Source organism: Panicum virgatum, chromosome 6K, assembly GCF_016808335.1.
Source record: "Panicum virgatum strain AP13 chromosome 6K, P.virgatum_v5, whole genome shotgun sequence".
NCBI lineage: Eukaryota > Viridiplantae > Streptophyta > Magnoliopsida > Poales > Poaceae > Panicum > Panicum virgatum.
In genome coordinates, this window is record NC_053141.1 from 35,861,690 (window position 1) to 35,886,907 (window position 25,218).

A 25,218-nucleotide genomic window follows, 5' to 3' on the forward strand; every position below is an offset into this window, starting at 1 on the left:
CTCAAACGGAAAACTTTTGTTCTCGTCGGTGATGCAAGTTTAAGTTCCAATTTGAAAGTGATCTAGGCCCCTAAAGTGGGTTTTGGTGGTTAATGACAAAATACATATGCGTTTAATCATGTAATTGAGCATGTGTGCAGGTGGTGAACATGTATAGGTGAATCAAGTGACGATATACGACCCTCGAAAAGGAAATGAAAAAGCGAAGTTTAAGTTTACTCAAGAAATTAGATTTTGGTTTTGAAATTTGAGTATAGGAACGCCGTACTATCAAGAGGGACTTGGTTCAAAGGTTTTGATTTAGATCTTGTGCTCAAGAGAACCTATACAAATATTTGTGAGCCACAAAACAACTCAAAGGAGCCATAAATCGAAGATTTTTCCCTGCCTTACCCGGATACTCCGGGTATATGGCCGGATACTCCGAACCCCATTGCCCGGAGTGTCCGGGTGCTGTTTCTGGGCTGAAAACTCAGGGTTGCCCGGAGTCTCCGGGCATATACCCGGAGTCTCCGGGTACCCTTTCGCCCAACGGCTATTTCTAGGCTGAAGACTATAAATACTCCCTCCATACCCCTTCAGCCCCCTCTCTCTTGCCTTTGAACGAACAGAACTCAAATCTAAGCCAAAGAGAGCTCTCTCACTCTCCCTTCTTCATTCTTGAGTGATTTCCTTGAGGGATTTGAGTGAGAAGCAAGCAAGAGCAAGGATTCAAGCGAGTGAGCCTCATTCCCATCTCTTGAGCGCTTGGTTTTGGTCAAGCCCGCGGATTCAAGTTTGTTACTCTTGGAGCCTTGTGCTCCTAGACGGCTAGTGTAAGGATCGATGGACCAAGAGGGGGGGTGAATTGGGCCTTTTTCAAATTCTAAAACACAATAAAGCAATCTTAACCTATGCAAAGCTAGTAAGGCACCAATTCACTAACCAGATAACTAAGCTACCTACACAAGCTAAGAGAGATAAAAAGAGAAGTAAAGCCTAGCAAGGTAGAGCTAAGTTATGATCTCTAAGTCAAGCACATGAATAAATTGCATGAAAGAAAATGCTTGAATAAAGAGAGTGGACAAGAGACGATCGGATTTTTTCCCGTGGTATCGATGTGTTGGCACACACCCCTAATCCACGTTGTGACACTCATAAAGAGTCTTGTCACCTCCCAAGTCACCGAGACGAGGGCGCTCACTAAGAGTCTCCGTTCACCATCCCGGCGTGGTGGAGATCAAGCCACGTACAATCTTCTTCTCCGGGCTCCCACAATCCTTGGCAAGCTCCGCGAGAAACACCTCGATCACCAAGATCGTCTAGGTGCTGCCAAACACCAAGAGTAACAAGCTCCTAAGCCTTCACTTGACCTACACTCAGTTGGCCCTAGCTCAAGCACACTTGCTACACTTGCAAAGGATGAAATCTTCAAGGTTGAAGCACAAACTAAGCACTAGATCTTCTCTCTTTTGCTCAAAGCTCTTTCTCTTCTTCTCAAGGGCGGCCTCAGGTTTTCAAGGTGTCAAAGGCAACTAAAATGAGCCAGGGGGTACCCTTATATAGAGTGGAGGAGGTCACATAGCCGTTGGAAGTTTTCTGCAGAAAAACCGTGACCACCGGAAGAACCGACGGTATAGAAAGTATAGGCATCGGTTCAACCGGTCTCTCTGTGTCCAATAAGTAGCCGTTGGAGTTCTGACACAGTATCCACGCTTGCGTCATTGCGCCGGTGCATGCTCCGTAGGGGCATCGGTTCAACCGGTGCTGAAGAGGTTCACTGATCAACTCAAACAAGTGTTCTGGAACAAAGTACATCCAATGCACCGGTGCTTTGATTCTGTAGCGTCGGTTCAACCGGTGCTGAAGAGAAGTTGAAGTCCACCAAAACATGCTCTCTGGAACAAAGAACTTCCATTGCACCGGTGCTTACTTTTCTGACCATCGGTTCAACCGGTGCTGGACTTGATTTGTGCCTTCATCCAGAGAAGATAGACCGATAGGGCATCGGTCCTTCCACCAAGCATCGGATGCTCCGACGCTAGGGCACCGGTTCAACCGGTGCTGCTGTTTTTTCTGGTTTTCAGCTGGATTGACTTGGATTTCAAAGTAACTTCGATTGTTTCTTCTTCCAAGTGTTGTGTTAACTTCTACTGACCATCTTGAGCTGTTTTTGAGCGAGTGTGCAAGATTTCTAAGGCCAACTCAATTTTGATCAAGCTACTAACTTATGAACCCCTCTTAATAGTACGATCAAGAACTAGAAACTATAAAACCTAACTAAATCAAGTGTCCTTCAACTCCTTGTGACACTTGAGACTAGAAAGGTCCTTAATCTTTCATATCGAGTCCTTGGTACGCATGATTGTTTCGAATTGAGGGGTCTCCTTTCATATTTCATATGAGACTAATCCAGTTTATTGAGCTTTCCTTTAAAACACACGTTAGTCACATACGGTTGTCATAAATCACCGAAACTTACCATTAGCATCTATCGGCCTAGATGCGCTACAGCTAGGCGTGCTTGTGATTGCTCAACCAAGATTGTGAGCTACACAAGAAGTTTGTAATCTCCATTCCTCACCGAGGAATCCATAGTAGTAACCTTGGGCTTGAGAGGTGATCTCGCCCTTGGGAGAGGAGCATAGGGGTTCTTGAGCACCGTCTCTCGAATCCTTCCTCAACGGAGACGTAGCACCTTCGGGTGTGAAACTTCGGGAAACAAATCCTTGTCTCCTTGTCTTAGTTTACTTAATTTCGTTGTCATTTGCTTGTGAGACTTCTTTTCTAGGGTTTGAGCTCGATCTACTCACTCACGAGTTTCTAGTGAACTTTATTTGTTGGATATCAACCTTAAGGAACCCCTGGTACTCATTCTCTAGCTCGATCTACTTTTCATACAAAGATTCTTGCAGGTTCCGTTCAGGTTGTTCAAACCCGGAGACTCCGGATATAGCTCCGGATACTCCGGACCACCAAACCCGGAGTATCCGGGCATATACCCGGAGTATCCGGGCTAGTCTGTGTCTGACTCCTTTTGTTAAGTGTTTTAAATTGCAGATTGCCTATTCACCCCCCTCTAGGCATCTTAAGATCCTTTCAATTGGTATCAGAGCTTGGCTCTCCATTCAAAGGGCTTAACCGTCAGGAGAGGTCAAGATGTCGGATGATGAAAAGAACCAAGAGATTCCGGTTAATGAAGGTGAAAAAGGTGATCCTAGTGATAAAAGAGACAAAGACAAGAATGTAGAGCCATCCAACAACAACAAGAAGGGAAAGAATAAGAATGGTGGAGTAGAAAGTGAAGAAGAGACATCCGATGATGAGATGTCTTATGAGGAGTGGAAGGCATGGAGGAAAAAGAAGAAGGAGCAAAGGAAGAAAAAGACTAGCTCCCGAGTTATCATTGACTCTAGTGATGACTCCGACACCGATTCCAAGAGAAGAGCCTCACGCTCTTCAAACAAGGGCAGCTCATCAAAGTCAAAAGGCAAAGGTGATTATAGAAGAGTTGCTCATGATTACACTTTTTCTCTACCTAGTGAGCATAATGCATCAATTCACATGGGCAAGCCACCTTTCTTTGATGGTACCGGGTATAATCAATGGAAGACTAAGATGTTCGGATATATGAATGCAATCCACAAGGATCTTTGGAAAGTTGTGGAAGTTGGTTGTGAAATTCCGGATGAAGATGAAACTCCAACCCCGGTTCAAGCATATGTGCTACAAAGGAATTTCCAAGCATTGAACATCCTACACACATCCGTGAGTCCCGAAGAGTTTGACAAGATAGAGGATGCTCCAACCGCCAAAGATGCTTGGGACACTCTCCTAGTGAACCATCAAGGATCAAGGAAAGTACGAGAATCAAGAATCAAAACTTTAGAAGATGAATTGAGCTTGTTCTCCATGAAGAAGGATGAAGGTGTGAAAGAGATGTACAATCGCATGAAGAAAATCACAAATCAAATCAAATCTCTTGGTGGTGACAAGTGGGGCGACCGTGAGATTATGGACAAGCTCTTGACCGTGTATATGGCTAGGGATGTTACTCTACCTAGCTTGATTAGAGCCGAAAGAGGATTCAAGCACTTCACCGCCGAGAATGTATTTGGAAGAATTGAGGCTCACCATGATCAATTAAAGAGAGTCAAGTAGCCGTTGGAGTAGTAACGGCTAGTTACTGGGAAAAAGCATTCACCGGTTGAACCGGTGATGAGAAAAACTGAGCGTCGGATCAACCGGCGTTAAGGAATTTCGTCAGCCTTTTCCCAACAGCTGGTTTGAGGGGTTGGGCTATATATATGCCACCCCACCCTCATTTGTGTGTGCTGGAGACTAAGGAAGTATAAAAGAGTTGAAGATCCTCTCCAACCACCTTAGAGCTTCATTGTATATCATATAGGCTTAAGCACACTTATGAGAGTGCTTAGTGCTTGATTAGGTTTAGTTCTTGAGAGGACTAGTTTGAGTGAAAGCCTTGGTGAGAAGCTCCGATAGTGAAGATGGTGCCGTTGGTGACGCTTCGAGAGAGACGGTGGCGGTGGCCTTGTCTTGGTGACTTGGGGTCACTTAGCCTTTGCTTGCTGGAAGCCTTGGTGGCGAACGCAAGACGGTGATCAAGCGAAGAGACTCGGCATCACACTTGTTCTTGTTGGACAAGTGGCCGTGGACGTAGGGAGGGACTTGGTGTCCTAACCGAACCACGTTAAATCGTGTGTCTTGGTGTCTTCACGGGAGTTTGCATATTCTATCCCTTATCTCTTTACTTACCATATTATGTTTCCGCATTTACTCTATCTTGCGTGCCTTTATTTTCCTAGTTAGTTTGATTAGGATTGGCTATAGGTTGCAAGTCTTTTGGGGTAAGTAAAGAATAGCATAGATAAAACTTAGTCATAACTAGCATGTGTAGGACGTATTAGATTTATCTTATGCAAGTAGTTTGAGCCCTAGGATTAAAAAGCGAATTAGCAACCCTATTCACCCCCTCCCCCTCTAGGGTCGGACACCCCGGTGATCCTTACACCGTGCAGAGCTCCCGGCGTTGAAGCTCCGCTCGCCTTCGTTGACCTCAGTCGGGCTGCCTCCTCACAGCCGTTCCGCCTTACGCTCGGCCAGTGAGGCTCGCCGCACCCCCACATGGCCCATGTGCACGCCGTCCCTGCCCCCGCTCACCTCCCTCGCCGCCTCGCCGCCGCAGGTCCTTGAGAAGCTTGGGTAGGAGCATGAGAAGGGTGAGGGGGGAGTAGAGGAGAGAGAGGGGGAGGCATTAAGTTAATGATGATAGAATTTAAAAGGGGTTGTTTTGCAAATGTTTGCCACCGTGGCGCCTACATGGCATGCCACATTAGCTTTGGGTGCTAGCGTGGCGCGTTGGGATGGAACATTTAATATGGTTTAGGAATCCACGTGGATGATTTGAGAGTTTAGAGACCTAAATGAAATCCCAAGACAAGTTTAGAGACCTAAGGTGTAATTTACTCGTTACTTTTCTTCGGCGGCAATTTGGTTCTGTGACAAATTAGATTGTCCCAGCAACGCGGGTTATCTCTAATAATCAGACCGCACTGTTGTGGGCTGTCCCACGTCTACGCGTGGTGATTACTATCCGCCGAGTATCTCCAACAACATATGTATCTTTGATGGAATAGGTAAAACTAAAAAAAAATCTAGAAACTAGGATCCCCTGTCCATCTCGCTCGGCTCGGTATCCCACTCGGTGTGTCCCTCGATCCTCCGCTAACCGTCCCGCCCTCTGCCGGCCACCGCACCTCCGCGCCCCTCCGCCGGCGCCGGCTACGGACTCTCCTCTCCTCTCCGTCGCCCGCTGCTCCGCCTCCAACGCCCCGTTTGGATTGCCGCTGGCTGGCCGCCTTGACTTCCGTGCTCGCCTTCCAGCAGCCCGACCTCCGTCACTCCGACTTTCCCCTGGGCTAGCAGGCCAACACAGGCCATCGGGCTCATCGGCCCGGCCTGGCATGATAAACTCGGGCCTGGTCTGGAAAATCTTATATATCTTCCGGAAGATTTTTTTTCTCACTTTCTACTGTTTGAGATTCATGCAAACAAATTACATCCATTAGATCCTACTCAAACCCTAGCACTACCACCTTAGCCTCCTCATCAGACCTCTGCCCGCCGTCACAAGCTGCACGCGGCGTGCCCGCGCGCGCCCCCAGCGGTGACCAGCGCGCCGGCCCGCACTACCGCTGGCCGCAGGGCTCCACACCGCGCTCGCCACGCCGGCCTGCGCCTGCACCGCCGCCCCTGGCACCGCCGTCCACCACGGGGACCTTTATGCCTGCCACCGGGCATGGCGCCGCCGCGCACCACACCGAACTCTGTCGCGCCTGGCCCGCGCGCACCGCGCGGGCGCGCCGCCGCCGGCTGGCCAGCTACGGTCTCGTGCCACCGCCGAACGATGCAGCTCCAGCCGCCGCCGTTGTTGGAGAAGAAGACTCTATTTTCCAGAAAATGTCGATTAAGTTTTTGTAGATGTTGAATCTATTATATTGGGATGTTGAGGTAGCTTTTCAAAAATGCTGAATGTAGTATTTAAAAAAAAATTGTTGCACTGTATTTTTAGAAAATATTGAATCCAATCTTTTTAAATGTTGAACTACTTTTTAAAAAATGTTGAATCTAATTACATTTCTAATTGGGTTTAGTGGACTTTATAAATGGCTAGCTTATCCACCTTCCTAGGGTTGAAAACGGGACGGGAAAATCCCGTCCCGACCGGCTCCGTTTACCGTTTAAACCGACCGTAAACCGTTTCCGCGAAAAAAATGGGAAAATGGGAAAACAAACGGAAAACGGGCGGGAACGGGAACGGGAACGGTTGGGGTGTTTTCCCGACCGTTTTCACGGTTCCCGTTTTCAGCCGGCAAAATTCCCGCGGGAATTCCCGTATTTGTCGTAGTCGGCTGTGTTACCTGTGTTGGAAACGTGAATTGTTGTTTGCATGTGTTCCAACGTGAATTGTGAATTCGTGATTCACTTTACCTGTGTTTCTTAGTTATACGAGTCTTGTTTCCATGTTATTTATGCATAGTTGTAATTATTTTATCGAGTTAAATGTTGAAGTGGTTGTATGTATTTTCCCGTTTTGAGTTATCGATTCCCGATCGTAATCGGCATGCTCCCGACCGATTGATTCCGTTCCCGATATCCCGTAATACCGATTTCGTTTTCCCGTCCGATTTTCCCGTTCCCGTTTCCGTTCCCGACCAAAAAATACAGTTGCAGGAACGGTTGAGGGGTTTTCCCGACCGTTCCCAACCATTTTCATCCCTACACCTTCCAGACATATAGGAGCCCCCGCCTGGCCTGTCCTGCGCCTCCCTTCTACTAGAAATATATGGCACGGCCTGGCCCGGGCCGATGTTGCGGCGCGTGGGGCGGCCCGGCACAGCCCGTTGATGCCGTGGGCTAGCTTATAGGCGGCGGCGGCTAAACCCTACCTGAAGCCGCGCCTTTTGCCGGCTTCCATCGAGGCGATTTCGTGCGATCAATCCTCTGCATTGCCGGTAAATCCACCTTCCTGCAACCTTATTTTACGCATTTTGTGGTAGCATCCGATCCCTAGCATATTGTGTTTTTGCCCTTGAAATTGCAACTTTCCCTTTGCGCCGTCGTGTTTCATGGTTATCTTGGAAATCGCTGCACTTGGGAAAAGGCGCATTCGTCCCCTCCCTTTGACATTCGCTTTATGGGCCTACTAGTTTTGAACCCCGGATATCATCTCTCTGCCTGGTTATTAGAAAGATAATTTTGTATCGTATCTGTTTCAAAAGCCCCCATTTTAGCTTGCTGAAATCGCATAGTGATAAGCTAGATTTCGTAGTATATCTTAGAGCCTTCCAAAAGGGGGGTCCAATATGTTGCGATGGGCAAAGCGCATCTGTTATTCCTGTTGCTTGGGCGCTGGGAAATGCTCTGAACTAGAACCCCCCAATTTGGTGATAATAATGCTACAATATTCTAGGTAGTACCAAAGTTCAGTACTTTATGCAAAGGACGACCAGCTTGATGTAAAGATAACATGGAACTCTTGGAACTATTGTTATTTCCCCCTGTGAATCGCTGCTGCATGTATTAATTGTGGAATGCTTGCATGACAGGTTTGTGGGGATAGGAATCCAATCTAGGGGGGCTGCTATGGAGTCAGATGGATCCATATGTATTGACTACAGTGAATATGAACACTGGAGTTATGAAAAGTTTGCTCGTTTCGTCAACAACATGTTGCTCCGCCGTGATACCTACTTGCATACATTCAAGCTGCGCTTTGAGGGCCACCATCCTATAAACTTCAAGGATGTGAGGACGTGGATTGGCTATGCAGTGAAGCATAATGTTAAGGTCCTAGATGTGGACCTGTATGGATATGATAAGACTATTTTACCTCGTTGCATTTTCACTTGTCCCTCACTTCAGGAGCTAAATTTGAGTATGGGAGAAGCTCCTTATGAAGAACTTGAGCATGAGGGACTTATGCTGCCGGACATTATCAAGCTTCCTTCTCTTAAAAAGCTGTCTCTATGTGATGTGGAAGTGCATTCGATAGATCTTAAGCATATGATTCCTCAGAGCCCTGTCCTAGAAGACATGCATTTGGTAAACTGCGCAGTGCGCACACCATCTTGAGCTTGTAGAATCAAACGTGTTAAAGAGGCTAACTATTGATGGTTTCTTTGATCGAGGGAGAGGAATCACTATTGCTGCTCCTCATCTCATTCACTTTGAGTGCAATGGCTGACCACTGGAAGAAATTTCTTGGCAAAAGCGACCATCTCTAGAGAGTACACACATAGATACTTGGTGTTCTAGGCGCACTTTTGATGGCCAATCAGATTTTACAGGGATGGTTTTGCATGCCAAGAGACTTACGTTGTGTGGTTCCGATATGAAGGTATACTTGACTATGGACAAGTTCCTCTATTTCATTGTTGCTATGAATATTCTAAATAGAAATTGGGTGTTTTTTTGTGTGCTACTATACTTGGTATGTAAAGCTTTTGCACAATTCTCATATTTGGTGGCTTCTCTTGTCTTCAATTAAAACCATGAACAGTATCATGTTTCACAAAAAAAAGCACATTAATTCGACACTTCAATTAAAACCAGCAGTTCAGCTTCAACAAAAAGTGGGGAAGGTAAACTACTAGCCTACTTAAGAGAACCAGTAGCAAACTAGTCACATTCATAGCAATGAGCAAGAGAGATGATACGCTTTGATTAATAACTACCCTTTCATTACACTACTTGAATTTACTGCCTCAGAAACCATGAAGGTTGATATGTGGAGTTACATTTTCCTCAATATTTCGACAAAACAAACTCTTTTATTCCATGAATTATTACTTGATTTACTACATTATTGACATGAAATTGATGCATTTAATACTATTTGTGTTCTCCATAGTGCAGTCATGTATATTTTCCCTTTAAGTTGAATTCATCAGGAATCTTTATTATCCTTTTATGACATTTATCCAAAGTTATTATGTTAGTGCTTAATGCGAGGATATTAAGATAATGTAATGGGCACTTTTCACCTATTTTTCTGTTAAAATGGATAAAAAAATGCAAAAACATAATTCCGGTGTGTACAGCATGTTTTATTAACTTGGAACAGTCTTGATACTGAGCCTTGTTCTAGGAAAGAAACCACGACCGAAGCCGAGTAGTACTTTGCCATACACAATTTTAAATATTCCTGCATGCATTCCCTGATTTAATTTCTATGTATCCAGCATAAAAATAGTGCTATATACACTGCAACATTTCAAGTGATAAATTAAATTGAAGTGGACCAGCTGTGGATGGAAGTTTCAGAGTCTATTTCATTTTTCTGATCAATGTGGATGTTCTTAGAATTTATCGTGTTTAAGCAAAATAAAAATGATAATGAATATAGTTTGATGATTTGGAAGGTGCAAAAACTGCACAGAATATTAGCTACATTACTGCTTGATGTAAACGTGATTGTCCATTATGCTTGTTGATGGTTTAGTTAAGAAATCTCGGTTCTAGTTGGTAAGAAAATTATGTAACTTGCTGGAACAAAAATCTTTACTGTGAAATCTGCTGCTGGTATGAAAAAAATGGTTTCTTCTCAAGGTCATAGCAGATCTTGTTGCTTCTTGCAACTTGTGCGACATCTGCAGTATCTCAATCTAGAGTGTTTGTGGTTCCGTAAATAAAGTGTAAATTTTTTCAGGAGTTCAATACTTAAACTTGTGGAGCCAAATCCTGGCATCCCATAGGGGAAGGGCGTGGTGGAGGCCGGCGCGCTCTGCGATTCCACCGCAGTCAGGCGATTCCATCTTCATTTAAGACTTTGAAAATCCATTTGCTCAAGAGGCAAATATTATGAGCATCCAAATTAGTAATTCCCCCCCCCCCCCATGCACTTAGGTGTACTAAGAATGCTCCACTTTGCTAATCTGTACTCTTCTTATGTTCATCATTCTGCCAAAAGAATCTAGATCTATAGTAATCTAGTAAGGAGAGCATGATTGGTAAATTAAATCGCTTTGTGCCGACTGAATTCCCTTGCATGATCATCATCCGTTGATCCCCACAGGAACTCGTCCTGCATGCTCTCGTTCATCATCCCAAACTGTATCCTGAAAAACGATGATCAAAATCATTGACAAGGACAAGAGAGATCCTTTGCCGGTTCCTTGTTTTATTTCCTTGTAAACAACTGAACAACGAATCCCCTCCAATTTAAAAAAGCGCAAAATATCTCCAGCTCTGAAATGCCCTTGCCGGTTGATATCTCGCGGCACGCACGCGCGCGCGCGTTTATCCCTCGCGCGCGACCGACCGCGACGTGTGGCGCGGAGCCGCCGGCCGCCGATAAATATCGCCGGTGGGTCTGCGCTTTTTGGTCATGGAGTGCAGCGTCGCGCTTCCGATCCCGCTCCAGGGCGCCGGAGCCGTCGGGGCGCGCCGGCGCGGCGGCGTCCCCGTGCAGGCGCTCTGGAGGACGGCGGAGCGGCGGCGGCTCGCGGGTGCCGTGACGCCGGCGAGGTGCAGCAAGATGTATGTTCCCGGTAAGCATGCACTCGCCTCCGTCTCCATCTGTTCATCTCTGTTTCTCTACTCTACTCCTCTGCTGGTGTAATTAAGCTGACTGCTGTAAGCGACTGATTCACTGCCCTGTTGTGTTGTGTGTAAAGCCTGAAATCAAAGTCATGTTCGCGACAATGTGACATGGGAAGAACGACAAGAACTTCTCAGGAAACAATTTTTTCTCACAGTAGTAACACATGAATATTTTAAACGGGGGGGACTGGGACTGGGCCAGTGATGGCCTGGTTTGAGCGAATGGTTTATTTGCTCATTTTGGATGTGGATTTACAGCCCTGTCGCTGTGCTTGGCAATGGTTATTCAGGCTTTGGAGAAGGCTCGCCGGAGAGGAAGGCGGCGACTAACCTCCAGCACTTCAACTACGTCGCCGTCAGGGTTGTGCTCGCACAGCTTGAGGTTGCCTTCTTCTTTCCATTATCCCTTTTAACGACTGCACCTTTTTCTTCGACGCAACTCACGTTAATTTGATCGATAGTTTTTTTTCAGGATTTTGTATAAATAGCAAATTATAAGTTTTAATCTATGGAAAGTTACTGAATTAGTAGTACACAGCATGCAGAGCAAGCTTGCTTTCAGTTCAGCAAACAAGAAAGAAAATTATTGCTGCATTTAAAAATAGTAGTAACCAGACATTATTTCAGCAGTTAATCTGTAATCCTTTTAATTATACTATTTACTTGGATCTGTACATGTACACACTAGACTCTAGAGCGTCAATATCTCAACAGTTTTGATCTTTCCGAGAGATACTTGATGTTGTGCTGGTGATATAACTAACAGCTGCTCTTTTTTTACCTCCCTTTCCTTTGATTAAAAAACTGATAAAGAGTTACAATCGGGAAGCATATTTTGAGCTGAAGGAGTTCGTCAGCCGCACCTCTCTGAATGACGCTGAAATTTTCTGCAAAAAGCTGATACGCGAGTCTCCAAGGCTGAAGGGACTAGGTAAGCCTGCTTGATTAGCTGCACGCTCTAGTTTCAATTCGCTTGATTCAACTACGAAATTCAGAACTGATTGTTCATCTCTTGTTTCGCCGTGGAAACAAACAGCTATGAGGATTCTGGAGGTGAGTATGGAGAACATTCAGAACTGTCATGTTCTGAACTTAGAACTTTTTTTGTTCACTATTTTTCAAAGAGTTTAAGAGCGACTGATGCAATACTGCAGGTCCGATCTGCTTATGTTAAGAGTGATTTCGAGTGGGACAACCTGAAGAAGTTATCCTTCAAGGTTGGCTTAATCTTCAGTCTCATCTACTGTTAGACTTCCAATTAATTGGTTAACAAATTATGGCATCACCTTTTAATGGTACCTCAATATATATAACTGTACTACCTGTAGTATCCTCCCCCCCCCCCCTCCAAATTAGTTGCTTCAAAAGCCTAAATCCAGTCCTCCCAAAGAAAAAATATGGATCACAAACTCTTGAGAATTCCAGAAAAGTAGCACAGTTTCCTCTTGTTGATACCCTTTTGTCTTCCACTGTCCGCAGATGGTTGACGATGCTAATACGAAGCTCATGACGGACTATGTCTTGGAGGTCAGCCACATCGAAGACGAAAACTATAACATCAATTGGTTTTTCTTGAGCCTTGCAATGGTATTCCATGTATAGAAGAAGGCTTGTATGTTTAATTGTATATAAATGTGTGTACGTTATGGAGCACTTGCTCACGAAACTTTACTGTAGATAGATACTAGGCATAACGCGGACCAGCAAGTGCAAGTGGCATGTACCTATGGTTAACTTAATAAAAGTCATGCACCATGTTACATTGTTACTATCTCAATCATCCACACTTTTGTTATTTGATACCATTGTTGGTGGATGGAACCCTTTGGGGCGAAGGGGGTCCACAACAATCTGAGGACACGGAGCCAAGGACCAAGGCACACCAAACACTACAGGTCAGGAAGCAATAACTTTGTATTCAATGTCCCATCAAAGACTGTTACATATGTATTTATAGACGCTCGTTCACCTACCCGCTCGCCCAATTACAGCACAATAGCCCCTCAATTGCTAGATTCCTAGAATATTCTGTGGATATATAGGTAATATTACATCTCGATAGTGGTTTACAGCTAAGCAATCGACCCGGACCTGCCGTGGGCCTAGCGCCTGTCTTCGTCCGTCAACTGCGAGGAGCTTCGCCGCTCACCGAAGACCTGGACTTCTGGCCTTTTTTCTGTGGTTCTTCAGTTTGCTTGCGCCAGTCTCTTCGCGCCTCGCCGAAGCGCTTAGGCCTCGTCGTCGATCAACGCGGTTATCCATCATCACGTCTTCGGTAGCTGCCCTTCGGTGCATGGACCGAAGGTGGCATCCCCAACAAACATGCATGATGGAGGCAACTGAATATATCACTAACATAACAAAAAAACAGTAACAGAGGAGAGGAGGAAGAGATCGATATCTGCCGTAGCCCCTCATCGTTGGGGGAGTAGGGAGATTTTCTACTGCAGAAGGAGAAAGAGGGAGCGGGAGGGACAGATGCATGTGGGTTGGTTAGGATTTTTTTCTCTTCAAAGGAGGGATAGTAGGATAATAATTTACGTAGGGTCTAATTGGTTCTCTTCCCAATCGAGCCTGCGCACTAGCCAACCAGGCCACGGTAGGCCAGGTCGAGTGCGTGCAAGCATAGTAGGTATGGTTGTTAGCACATTCCAACCAGTGTAGTAGCATCATCTAAATTAAACTGGCTTAAATGCACTAACTATCATTTTAATACTTAATCAAGTTACAGTGCACTTAAAACGGTGTAATCTGACAGGCTGTCGGGTAAATCCCGATTAAACTACTGTACTCCAAGATCACAATTGCACTAGTAGACCTGTACGAAGACAAGCACAGGTGATACAAGCATACAGAAACCTCAAATTAATTTACAACACAAATTTTACATAAAAGGTTTGAAAACAAACGATAGAGTTTAAATACACAGCGGAAGTTTAAAAACTGAGTTCGAAATACAATACGGTAACCACGACGATGATACAAGGTGAGCTCCACATCTTGCCCACCGATGTGATGCCAACCTGCCCGATCTTCACGGAGAAGACGGGGCCCACTCGACGGTCCACCCAGGAGGAAGCGGATGTCCAAACCAGGACGCACAGACCTCCTCGAAGTCAGCGGAGACACAACCTGCTCAAAAGGGTTACAACAACAACCCTGAGTATACTAATACTCAGTAAGTTTTACCCGACTATGGTATATACTTAGCTGACTCCTAGACATGCAAAGCTGTTTGGCTCTGGAGTTGTTTTGCTGAAAAGCTACTAATAGTGGATCCTTACTTTCAGTATTTTAGCTCAAGTTTATTATACAAATACCGACTAGATTTGCCTGAACACCTAGAGCACGCATGGTTGCTCACATTATCTTTTCAGAGTACCACAGCAATACCTCATATTCTCAACTTTCCATTTCCAATTCCATCATTTACTACGATGTGACAGAGAGATCCAGGTTCTCATATCCGCGAGTCACGGCGAATCGATTCGATTTAACCATGCAAGGTAGACCTAACCAACACGACACATGTAAACCCCGTCGGGCCACACGCATCAACTGTTTCCATCGTTACCACAACATCTGAATCGCGCCTGCTAAAACCCAGGTGTTGGGCCCCTCACGGCGAACTCCCAGAGAACCCGAAGGTGGCATCCATCCAACACCCACCAACTCCCACGCCCAACGTAGCAGGTAGGGATTCAAAGTATCGTTGTAAAGCGGTACACAGCTTACCGGTTTCGACTACCTCCTACTTCCGGTATGTGGTTAGTACTGTTCAATCCTCGATCAGTAGTGCCACAATGGTATGGTCCTCAATCGACACAGGCGGAGACTCACTTTCCATACCTTCCATATCCATAACCAAATTCATCCCCGCCCGGTCTCCATTTTTCCTTTCTTTCCCAAAGATTCATTCTCTAGCAACCCTTTCATAAGTGATAAGGACCTATATCTCGCGAGTGACAGGAATCACTCGACTTCTACCGAATCCCGATTAAGCATTGCAGTACTAACAACCTGTACACTAGTAGAGACTCATAGGTACCTAGGGAGAGACATGCATACTAGGGTTTCATTCAACTCCTAGAAAACTTAATGCACAATACTTAAATAATAACATTGAATACTGAAAGTAGGGGTTATGCTCCGGGGCTTGCCTTGCAGGTCAGCAGGGTTAGTGACTTCTTCGGGAGCTTGATCAACGACTTCTCCTGGCTGCGGTTCTCCTGCGGAAGGCTCCTGGACCGGTTCGGCTATCAGCTCATAGGCGACTTCGGGTTTAGTTTCTATAAGAATAAAATATGCCATGCATGAGACTCATGAAACGATGCAATGAAATGCAACACACGCAATTAAAAGCATAGGCATGACCGATAAACAGCACTCTCAAAACTACGGTCCAAAGGAATGGTGTAGTGCTGAGATGGGGTTTCGGTTGCTAATTCCTTTTAGCCTGAAGTGTCTCCAACAAGAAAGACTGGGGTGCCTTTGAGCAAAACAAGCTCAATTCCAACTAGAAAAAATGTAGTTCCAGGCTTTAATTGCTCTTAAACAAGAACCAGCAAAACCATCTAGCAAAAGTAACGAAACTCTCCATTTCATGGTTCTATCAGATAGAGCATGAAATTACGAAGCTAATGCAACTGGTTTTGCCTTTTTAGCATTTTTCTAGGATTTTCTATGAATTTATGAAATATCAGCCGAAATAACAATAAAGAAAACATTAAAGGGGGGCTGACAGCCGGACCCCACATGTAAGTGGGAGCCCAGCTCCCAGTTTTCCCCCGCCTCCCCTGCTTCGCCTGCTCGGCCCGCCATGGCCAAGGCCGGCGCGCAGCCAGGCGGGCTCGTGGCGGCGCGGCGCTGGCCCCCGCCGGCGGTGGCCGGCCGGCAACACGGCCCAGCCGGACCGCGGCCAGGGCAGCCGGGGAGCAGGGGCGCACGCATGGGGCGGCGCAGAGGCAGGGGCGTGTGGCGGCGCGCGGGCGTTCCGGCCGGCGCGGCACTGGGCAGCGAAGGGGCGGGGGGCGCCCGCGACGAGGGGGTCCAGGCGGCCCTGGGGCGCGCGGCGGCGCTGCGCTAGCTCGCACAGGAGTAACCCACGGCGGCGCACGGCGGCCACAGCGGCGCGACGCGTTCCCGGCGTCGGTGATGCTTGAACTCAAGGAGAAAAAGGCCGGGGAGGTGGAGTAGAGCACGATGAAGTTCACCACTACCTTGAATCGGGTCGAGAAGGGGCGGAAATGGGCTGTCGGCGGTGAGGGGCGGAAATGGGCCGTCAGCGGTGAGGGGCGGAGCTCGGGTTAGGGTTAATGGCGGCCGGTGGTTGCGGGCGTGATTCCGGCCGAGGAACGGCGAAATCGGGCTCGGGGTAGGGCGTTGGAGGTGGAAGGCAAGGGAAATCGGCGTTTGGGAGGCTTGGGGTGCGAGGAACGACGGCGAGGCAGCGGTAAATGGCCGGCGCATCACGCGGCGGCACCTCTGGGCGCACGAGCAGGGCTGGGGAGCTCGGGCTCGGGGTGAAGGCGAGAGGGGAGAGGCAAAAACGAAGTTTGCCTCGACGGGCAGCTTAAGCGGCGGCCGAGACACGGGCACGGCGACGCGTATAGTCACCGGTGCGACGACGCGTGGGAACGGAGGCGAGCATGGAGCAGTGGATCAAGGTTTGAATGGTTTGACTAAAATTTGACCAGATAAAACTCCAAATTTCATATTGGCACTCGAATTTTGGCCAAAATAGAAGTTGTAGAGGAAGAGAAGATCTACAACTTTGCTTTTGGGCGAAAGTTGATTTGAGGTTCGGATCATCGAGAAAAACGGGGTCAAACATGGCTAAAACGATGTTTACTATGCGCGAACAGGATTAATGCTAATGACGCGTTTAAGCTATGATTAGCGATTAAACACGGGATTAGCGAGCATAATTAACACAGGGGTGTTACAACCGGGTTGTAGGCAAACCGAATATATCACTAGCTAACATATCAGGCAGGCAAATTTAGCTGCACCCGAGCCAGGCCGCGCTGAATTGCCAGATTTTTCCATATCCCGCGAGCTTGTCTTTTTTTAATAATGGAAGAAGTTCCGACTTCAAACCCCTCTAGAGAGACCTCAGTCCGCAATTATTACAATCACACACTCAGAGTTTAAAACACACTGTGTTTAAAATTAAAGATCAATACACAAAGTAAAAGGTCATCCATGAGACACGAAGAACTGCATAGCTAAAGACTTTAAGCTGGCATGCTTCAACTAGCCGCTTCCTTCGGTCATCAATATGCTGCTACAGAGCCCACAACCGGAGCCCTTGTGTCTCCCTGAAAAGCACATGCAAAAAAGATTTTGGTCTATAATTATTAAATACAGTATCATTCCTTGTGAGCCAAATTAACCAGATATAGTTGCGGCTCCCATCAATAACATTATATTGTGCTTGTGCCCTCCCTATCTAGACCAGTTATTAAACAAATGTTCTATATTTGCTGGTGGTGGTATACCTAACACAAGATGAATTGCACGCCAAAGAAATTTTGCATAATGACATTCAACAAAGTGTGTTGGATAGTTTCCGGCTTACAAAAACAGCAAGCTTTATTCCCATTCCAATTCCTTCTAGCCAATTTATCTTTTGTTAGGATTACTCCCCTTTTAAGATACCACAAAAATATTTTTATTTTGAGAGGAATCTTCATACTCAAAATTTCTTGAGTAGCTTTCAAACCATTGTTGACTAGGTGCCTATACATTGAATTAACTGTGAATGCCCCCACTTTTACGTAGATTCCACATAAATCCCCTCACTTAGATCAATATGTACAAGACTTGCAACAAGGCTATACCAAACTTATCCCCAACTAAAGTTCTTCTCAAGGAGACATTAAGTGGGTTCGAACTAAGTCCTTTTGCAACAGTTGCATGTTTTCTTTGTACTATATTAAATAAATTAGGGAACTGGTCTTTCTACTTCTGGTTACCTAACCATTTATCTTTCCAAAACCTAATCCGAATACCGCTATCCAGCTTGAACCTTCCTAGATTTAGGAATTGGTCTTTTACCCCCATCAGGCTCGACCAAAAATGTGAATCCCCCGCTTTTTTACTTGTTTGGCTTAAAGTTCTATTCTTCAGGCACGGATTTGTTTCTAAGCAATTGTTGCCACAAACCCTCTTCATTGCACAATTTATAAGGCCACTTTCTCAGTAGGTATTTGTTTTGTATGTCTAAATCTTGTATCCCTAATCCTTCTTGTTCTTTTGGTTGGCGAAGAATGTTCCATTTGACCAACCTATATTTCATTTTATGCCCGTCATTCTGCCAGAACAATCTTGACCTATAGTATTCAATTTTTTTAGGATTTCCCTTGGAACCTAAAAAAAAGAGAGCATAAACATAGGTAGACTAGAGAGCATAAAATTAATTAAAACCAAACGGACTCTACGAATAAGAGTTTTCCTTTCCATCCACTTAGTCTTTTTTCTATTCTATCCTCTATTGCCTTTCAATCCTTGTTCACAACCTTCTAAAATGCATGAGGATCCCCAAATAACGAAATGGATAAGAACCTATATTGCAACTGAATAATTGCGAATATTGATATTCATGGTCTCTTGCATCCCCAAAGCAGAATAATTTACTTTTTATGAAAATTAATTTTAAAACCAAATAATTGTTCAAAAAAGCACAAAAAAGCAGTATCAAATTCTTTGCTTGTTCAATATCATAGTCCCACCATCAATTAAATTTGGTACACCCCCTTTCACTTGACCATCCTCTTTTGGCTCTAGATACAATGATTGCTGACATATCCACGATGATAAAGAGTATGTGAGATAGTGGATCCCCCTCTTTTTAGTTTCCATATCTCGCGAGCCTGCCTAGAGGGGGGGGGGTTGCATCTCATGGGCCTTGGCCCAAAGGCTTATCCGGGCATCCAGTCACGAGCACCATGCATGCACCCAACCAATCACGCTTATTTTCACGTGTATAGATGGCCAAACATGCTACACGGCACGGTACGACTAGGCACTAATGCGTATCTGTGCCGCGCGCCGTGCCAATGTGTTGATAAGAATTTGGTGAATATTTTAGTAGTTTTCATCCCAAATATTTTCTGTTGATAAAGACTTGGTGATGTGCTGTTTTCAGGTTGAGGTGATGATGCAGAACAAGCGGTTAGAAAACATATGATATTTGAAGAAAGCAACAGGGGATACTAATGGTTTTGGTCGATCGATAGCTCTTCTCGGTTACTTCCTAATTCATGATGCAATATCTCTCTTGTTTGGTGCGATTTGCACCTAATTTTTTTTACACTACTATCTCTTTTAGTGCTGAATTAGGAACCGAATCTGTTTTTTATTTGTTGTATTCACAAAATTACTATGCCGTGTGTGTGGGTTTTATTGCTTCTTTTGGGCTGGAATAGTAATTCTAAAAATAGGCTGTAAAATATATGAAATTTGTTGGGCCAGATTTTTTATGGGATACAGAAAAATTGCTGAATTTAGTGTGCTAGCGGGTTGGATAGAAATAACTGGTGGGCTTAAAGATATTTGGCTCACTTCTCATCGGCCGTTAATAAATGGGCTGCCATGGTGTTAATAAATGGCTGTCATGGTGATGCCACTGTACATGTCAGCAGCCGTGCATCGTCCACATGAATTCAGCGTCAGCACGGCAAGCCACAACGGCATCCATATCAACATCCATATCACCAGTTCACCACCCATGTTAGCAGCCGCATCACTTCAATATTCAATATGCGAGAAAGTTTGTGATGTTTATTTTTGTCACCAATATTGGGTCTCGGCTGGGCTATGCAGGCTTAAGGCCAATCTATAACGGTTAAGAAACGTCATGGATTGAGTTGATCTATGACGATTTCGTTAAAAATATAATGAGATGTAATCTGTGACACTTAATACATGAAAGAATTTGAGATCATCGCGGATACTGTTTTATAACAGTTTTTTTAGTAATCTGTGATGAAATTTGATCGTCATGAATTACAACCTCTTTTGTGGCGTGCTAACTCTGACCAATTTTTTTCATAAAAAAACATCATGTTCTCTGATAATTTTACATCGTCATACACACACTAGACTAGAAGTGTCTAGAACAAAATCTACATGCAGCTTCCGATGCCTGGCCTTTGCAAGCTGAAAAGGGTCAGCTATCCCCGTTTCAGAACTCTAACCCTGCAGCTTCCTTTCTACATGAACAAAAACAATAGCTAGATTACACGACCAAATTAAACAAAAAAAAGTTAAATCATTTCCTCTCCCGTGCCCCCTGGCTGTGCAGATGCGCGAAGACGCCGACCATGGGCGCGGTGTTGTACGTGCACGCCTCCGTCTGCATGTAGTTGCTCCGGCGGTCGCTGAACCGGTCGCGGTGGTCCGGCCCGCCGACGATGGCGCCGACGACCACGTTCGGGTTCGCCCCCGGCCGCCGGAACCAGAGGTCGTACCCCTGCACGCACCCGACGAACCCCCCGTCGGCGCGGTGGGAGACGATGGACGCCGCCCGGTGGTGCACCCGCCGCGGGAACCGCCGGCCGTACCCGACCATGTAGCTCATCCCGGCCGGGTTCGCGCCGAGGACGTACTCCGCCTGCGCCCGCGCCAGCGCCACAAGCTCGCCGGCGCCCGCCGCCCCGCCGGGGCACCGGAGCGCGGCGGCGCTGGCGCCGGAGGCGGTGAGGTAGCGGGAGTAGGCGGTGAGGAGGAAGGCGGCGTTGGTCACGTACTGCAGGTTGTTCCACTGCCTGACGAAGAGCATGCCGCCGGCGGTGCGGTTGACGTTGCCGGCGGCGCCGTTCTTGCCGAGGCACGCGCAGAGGTAGTGCTCCGCCTTGGACCTGTACTGCTCCAGCGTCGCCCGGTGCTCCGGCCGGTGCCTCCCTTCCAGTAGCAGCTGCAAATGCAGGACGCGGTGCACGTTAGAACCTGATCAAAAAAGTTTTTGTCTGCTACTACGTGCCCTATTAGGTTCTTGACACGTTCATTATCACCGTAAGTACTTACGGACCTTGGCGGCGAGGATCTGGAGGCCGGCGTACTTGACGTCCCAGCTGAACTCGGTGATGGCCCAGGTGGTGCCGCCGAACTCGTCGGCCATGGCGACGGCGTAGTCTAGGTACTCGGCCCGGCCCGTGGCGCGGTGCAGCCACAGCGCCGCCCACAGCATCTCGTCGCCGTACCCGCTCACCGACGCGTAGTAGCGCCACGCCTCGCCGACGCTGGCGTCGTACTTGCCCCTGTACCTGTCCCCGAACTCGAACAGCTGCTCGGCGTGGCGGAGGAGGAGATCGGAGTAGCGCGAGTCGGAGCGGCGGAAGACGATGGAAGCGGCGGCCATGGCGGCGGCGGTCTCGCCGGCGAGGTCGGACCCGGGGTTCTCGCGGTCCACCTTGTAGGCCTGCCGCGACGTCGTCATGTCCTCGGGCCGCTGCCAGCAGTAGTGGTCGGTGTCGCCGTCGCCGACCTCGGCCCAGAGCACGTCGGGCTCGGCGTGCGCCTTGACCAGGTAGTCGGTGCCCCACTTGATGGTCTCCAGCAGGTGGCGCCACTCGCCGGCGGCGGCGACCTCGGCGCCGAACTCGGCGGCGCTCCACGACAGCATGGTGACCGTGAACGCCATCGGCAGGCCGAACTTGACGTTGTCGCCGGCGTCGTAGTAGCCGCCCACCAGGTCCACCCCCTGCTGCAGCCCGTCGGCGAGGCCCGAGTGGCCGCGCCACCGCACGCGCTGGTTGTAGGGGAGGTGCCCCGACCGCTGCGCCTCGAAGTAGAGGAGGCTGCTGTGGAGCGCCCTCTTGTAGTCGAACGACGACGACCCTGCGCCATGGCCACCGCCGCCGGCGGCCGCCGCGAGCTGGAACATCATCGTGAGCACCACGGCGGAGCAGAGCGACGCGAGCGTCGTCTTGATGCCGCCGCCGCCTCTCGCCATTGTCGCGGAGTTTCTCTCAGATACTTTCTGTTCTTCTGTTCGTCTGGTCGATCTGCTCTTCTGTTCGATCTGTGCATCTCGATCGTCGTCTACTCGTCTCTCGTGCTCCTTTTATGCTGCGCGCGCGTCGTCAGCTCTCGATCATGTCATGTGCTCTCTCCTCGTAGACTATCGTGGTCAGAGCTCTGATGAGCTCATCTCTAAGTGAGAGAGTGATTTAGTAGTTAAGAGAGTCACAAAAGAGGATTATTTGGTAGCTAATAAGCCTGTGCCTGTCTAAATGCCAGGTGCTTATCTAGTGCAAAGCATGCAGTGGTGGGGCCGCAGTGTCAGTGAGTAGTGATGCATGCATCCATCAGCATGACTGTCAGGTTGTTGTCCCAGCTGACTTCCAGTGTAGAAGACCAATGAGAAGTTTGAGAATAAACAGCCAGCAGTGCTTGGTAGGTAGTAGGGTTGACTTGCATTAGCAGAGACTATGTGTGGGTGCCTTTGCACATTCTTTAGTTCAGGCAGAAGCAGAATATGTTTGGGTCAAATATAGGTTCCACTGATCAACACCTGGCCTGTTTAGGATTGGGGGTTTTACCTTGCAAACCACTTTCCCTACTTTCAATTGCCACTTTCCAAAGTTTATTTTCTTGAAAAGACTCACTTTTGCAGATCCGAAACTCAGCGCGCATAGCTTGCCCTAATCCAAAGCTAAAAATTGACACACTCATGTATATTAAACCGGCCTGCCATCCTTTGGTAATATAGTAAACTCCAAAGGTGAAAAAGCTCCTTAAATTAAACTTGCAAGAGATTGTCATTAGGTCTCCAAACTTTTGATACTAGACTAGTATGCATTAATTTTAATGAAAATCTTTTTTTTTGCGGAAAATGGCACTCTATACTGAGAAATTTAAAGACGGTTTTGCAATCATCATACTGTTATGGCATCAAACATTGTTTTCCCTTTTGGCATAACTCGTGTTCCACACATGGAAGAATTAATAGTTATGTGTGTTCTGAGTTCTGACCTCTCAGTTTCTATTTCAACAAATCACCTAGAATTTCAGCAACTACTAAAGTATCTGTTCCTGCTAGGAATATGCATTGAATCCAACAGGCAACACAGATTGATCCGAACAATGCTGCTCCCTAGATGCAAATAGAGGATACCAAAGCTACAATTGACGAAAACTGGTAGTTGGTTGGGTTGCTTCGTGTCGATCTTCGTCGTCGTTGGCAAAATTAAGAAGAAAAAAAAGGTAATTAACAAAAACGGTCAGCACATGTTGCCCCATATATACATATGAGGAGTAGCTAGGGACGAAGTGGGGAAGCATAACCATCGCAGATATATATGTCTATATATATTATCATTGACCAAAGTGCAATGTATATAATTAGTTTCACAGATGAGTTGCTTTCCAACATGGAATCTTAGCTGGGTTATTTGTCAGAGATCTGCGCAAATAAATTTTTTTGCCAGTATGTGCTTAAATAATATTGTCACTTGACCATAAAGAATATAATATATATTGTTGCTGGAAGATTATTCTGTTCTTATTGATCAACCAAACTTGAAATCATCGGGGGAATAATTTCTCTGGAGCCATGTTAGTTTCCTGAGACAGATTATGTCCAGTTTTTTAGTGATAATGGTTTAATTAGAAAATGTAAAGATGTATGCATATATCATATAGTTTAGTTTGCTGTTTTAGTTTAACAAGGATGGAAAATTTGTCCTTTTACTTGAGCGGCATGTTGATCTGTGTTGACGATCAAAATTGGCAGCAGACTAGACCAACCGGTCTGACCGGTGGGTCTGATCGGTGCAGAGTCCGAGTACGACTAGAGATTTTCATAGATTTAGATCTTGTAATAGGATTTCTTATAGAGATTTTCATAGATTTAGATCTTGTAATAGGATTTCTTATAGGACAAGTCCACCCACCCTATAAATATAAAGGGACATGGCCGATTGAGAGATACAACTCAATCAAATCTACCAAATCAATCTACTTTTTATCGCCTTTACCTTTTCTCTTTATCCTACCTTTTCCAACCTCGACATGCTGTTTTTCCTTCGTCTCCATGGCGTTTGAAGATGCCCTGGCTGGCCTGTCGAGCCTAGGGCAACCCAAGATGCGCCTGCCCCGACGGGGTCCCTCCCGGGCGGGCGTTCGTTGGATCCTCGTCGGGCTGCCCCGACGAGACCGGTCTGACCGGTCCACCATACCGGTCTGACCGGTTGGTGCCGCGGCGCTGCAAGGAGCGTCGCTGCTCATCGCGCGATCGTGTGCGCTTGTGCGTTGGCCCCGAATTGGCGCCAACACATTTTGGCGACTCCGCTGGGGACGAGAATCTGGCTATCATGGCCGATCTGTCAAACCCTAGCAATATATTGTCACATGAGGAACTACTTGAGGAGTATCGGCGAGAATGTAATCAGGTGGATGAAAGATTGCTTCTTTCCTGTTACTGTAAAACCGAAGAAGGCGTTATCAAGATAAAGGAGTGGACGCCACCATCCACCATTGATTTATTAAAAGAGGTACAATCTTCAGATACTTTATCTGATGCTCTATCCGAACTTATCCAGTATTTGATCGATCAAGAAGATGGTTCGGTTCTAGTTCCTGCTGTTCAAAAGTCGGCTATTGAAGAGCCGGCTAATAATCCTTGCAAAGATTTGCCAATTTGAGATGTTGCTGGTCAAGATACAATTCGGCCGTCTCAAGCCGAAATTGTCGAACCAAATTCCCCTAGCAAGTATAGTACTTCTATGCTCGGGGGGCAACAAAACAAAGGCAAAGGCGCCGGTTGTACCGCAACCGGTCTGACCGGTTCTCCAACTGGTCTAACCGCCTCTCCCAGGGTTTTGCAAAATAAATCAAAACCAAAGATGGTTAAGCCCAAGAAACCCGAGATTGGTGTTTGAAAAACTGTTGAATCCAAAAGCCGTCATAAGCATGAAAAAGAAAAGCCGAAGCTAAATAAGAAGCTTCCGGCTAAATTCTCAAAACAAAAGGATATCAAACATGCTAGTCGGGCTAAAAATTCCAAGCAACCAAAATCTGTTCCAAAACAGAAACTCTATAATCAGAATCGGCAATGGAATTATGCTCCTATGTCAATGCCGTTTTCGTCATATGGATTCCCTATGAATA

The 25,218-nt window shown here is 46.6% G+C and overlaps 2 protein-coding genes and 1 pseudogene across 2 annotated transcripts; 2 read left to right on the forward strand and 1 right to left on the reverse strand.

The window, feature by feature from the left end:
* The first annotated feature begins 8,145 nt into the window (after nt 1-8,145).
* On the forward strand, nt 8,146-9,279 carry LOC120713436 (annotated as a pseudogene).
* A 1,594-nt stretch (nt 9,280-10,873) lies between these two features.
* LOC120712380 (chaperonin-like RBCX protein 1, chloroplastic) lies at nt 10,874-12,880 on the forward strand. The gene is made up of 6 exons (XM_039998145.1): nt 10,874-11,051; nt 11,394-11,485; nt 11,917-12,034; nt 12,140-12,156; nt 12,258-12,320; nt 12,583-12,880. Exons 1-6 carry the CDS (start codon nt 10,889-10,891, stop codon nt 12,703-12,705), a joined length of 576 nt encoding a protein of 191 aa, XP_039854079.1. The 5' UTR covers nt 10,874-10,888; the 3' UTR covers nt 12,706-12,880.
* A 7,419-nt stretch (nt 12,881-20,299) lies between these two features.
* Nucleotides 20,300-22,060, reverse strand: LOC120713437 (endoglucanase 21-like). The gene is made up of 2 exons (XM_039999400.1): nt 21,137-22,060; nt 20,300-21,022 (listed from the first exon to the last, which is right to left on the reverse strand). Exons 1-2 carry the CDS (start codon nt 22,058-22,060, stop codon nt 20,378-20,380), a joined length of 1,569 nt encoding a protein of 522 aa, XP_039855334.1. The 3' UTR covers nt 20,300-20,377.
* Nucleotides 22,061-25,218: the final 3,158 nt, after the last annotated feature.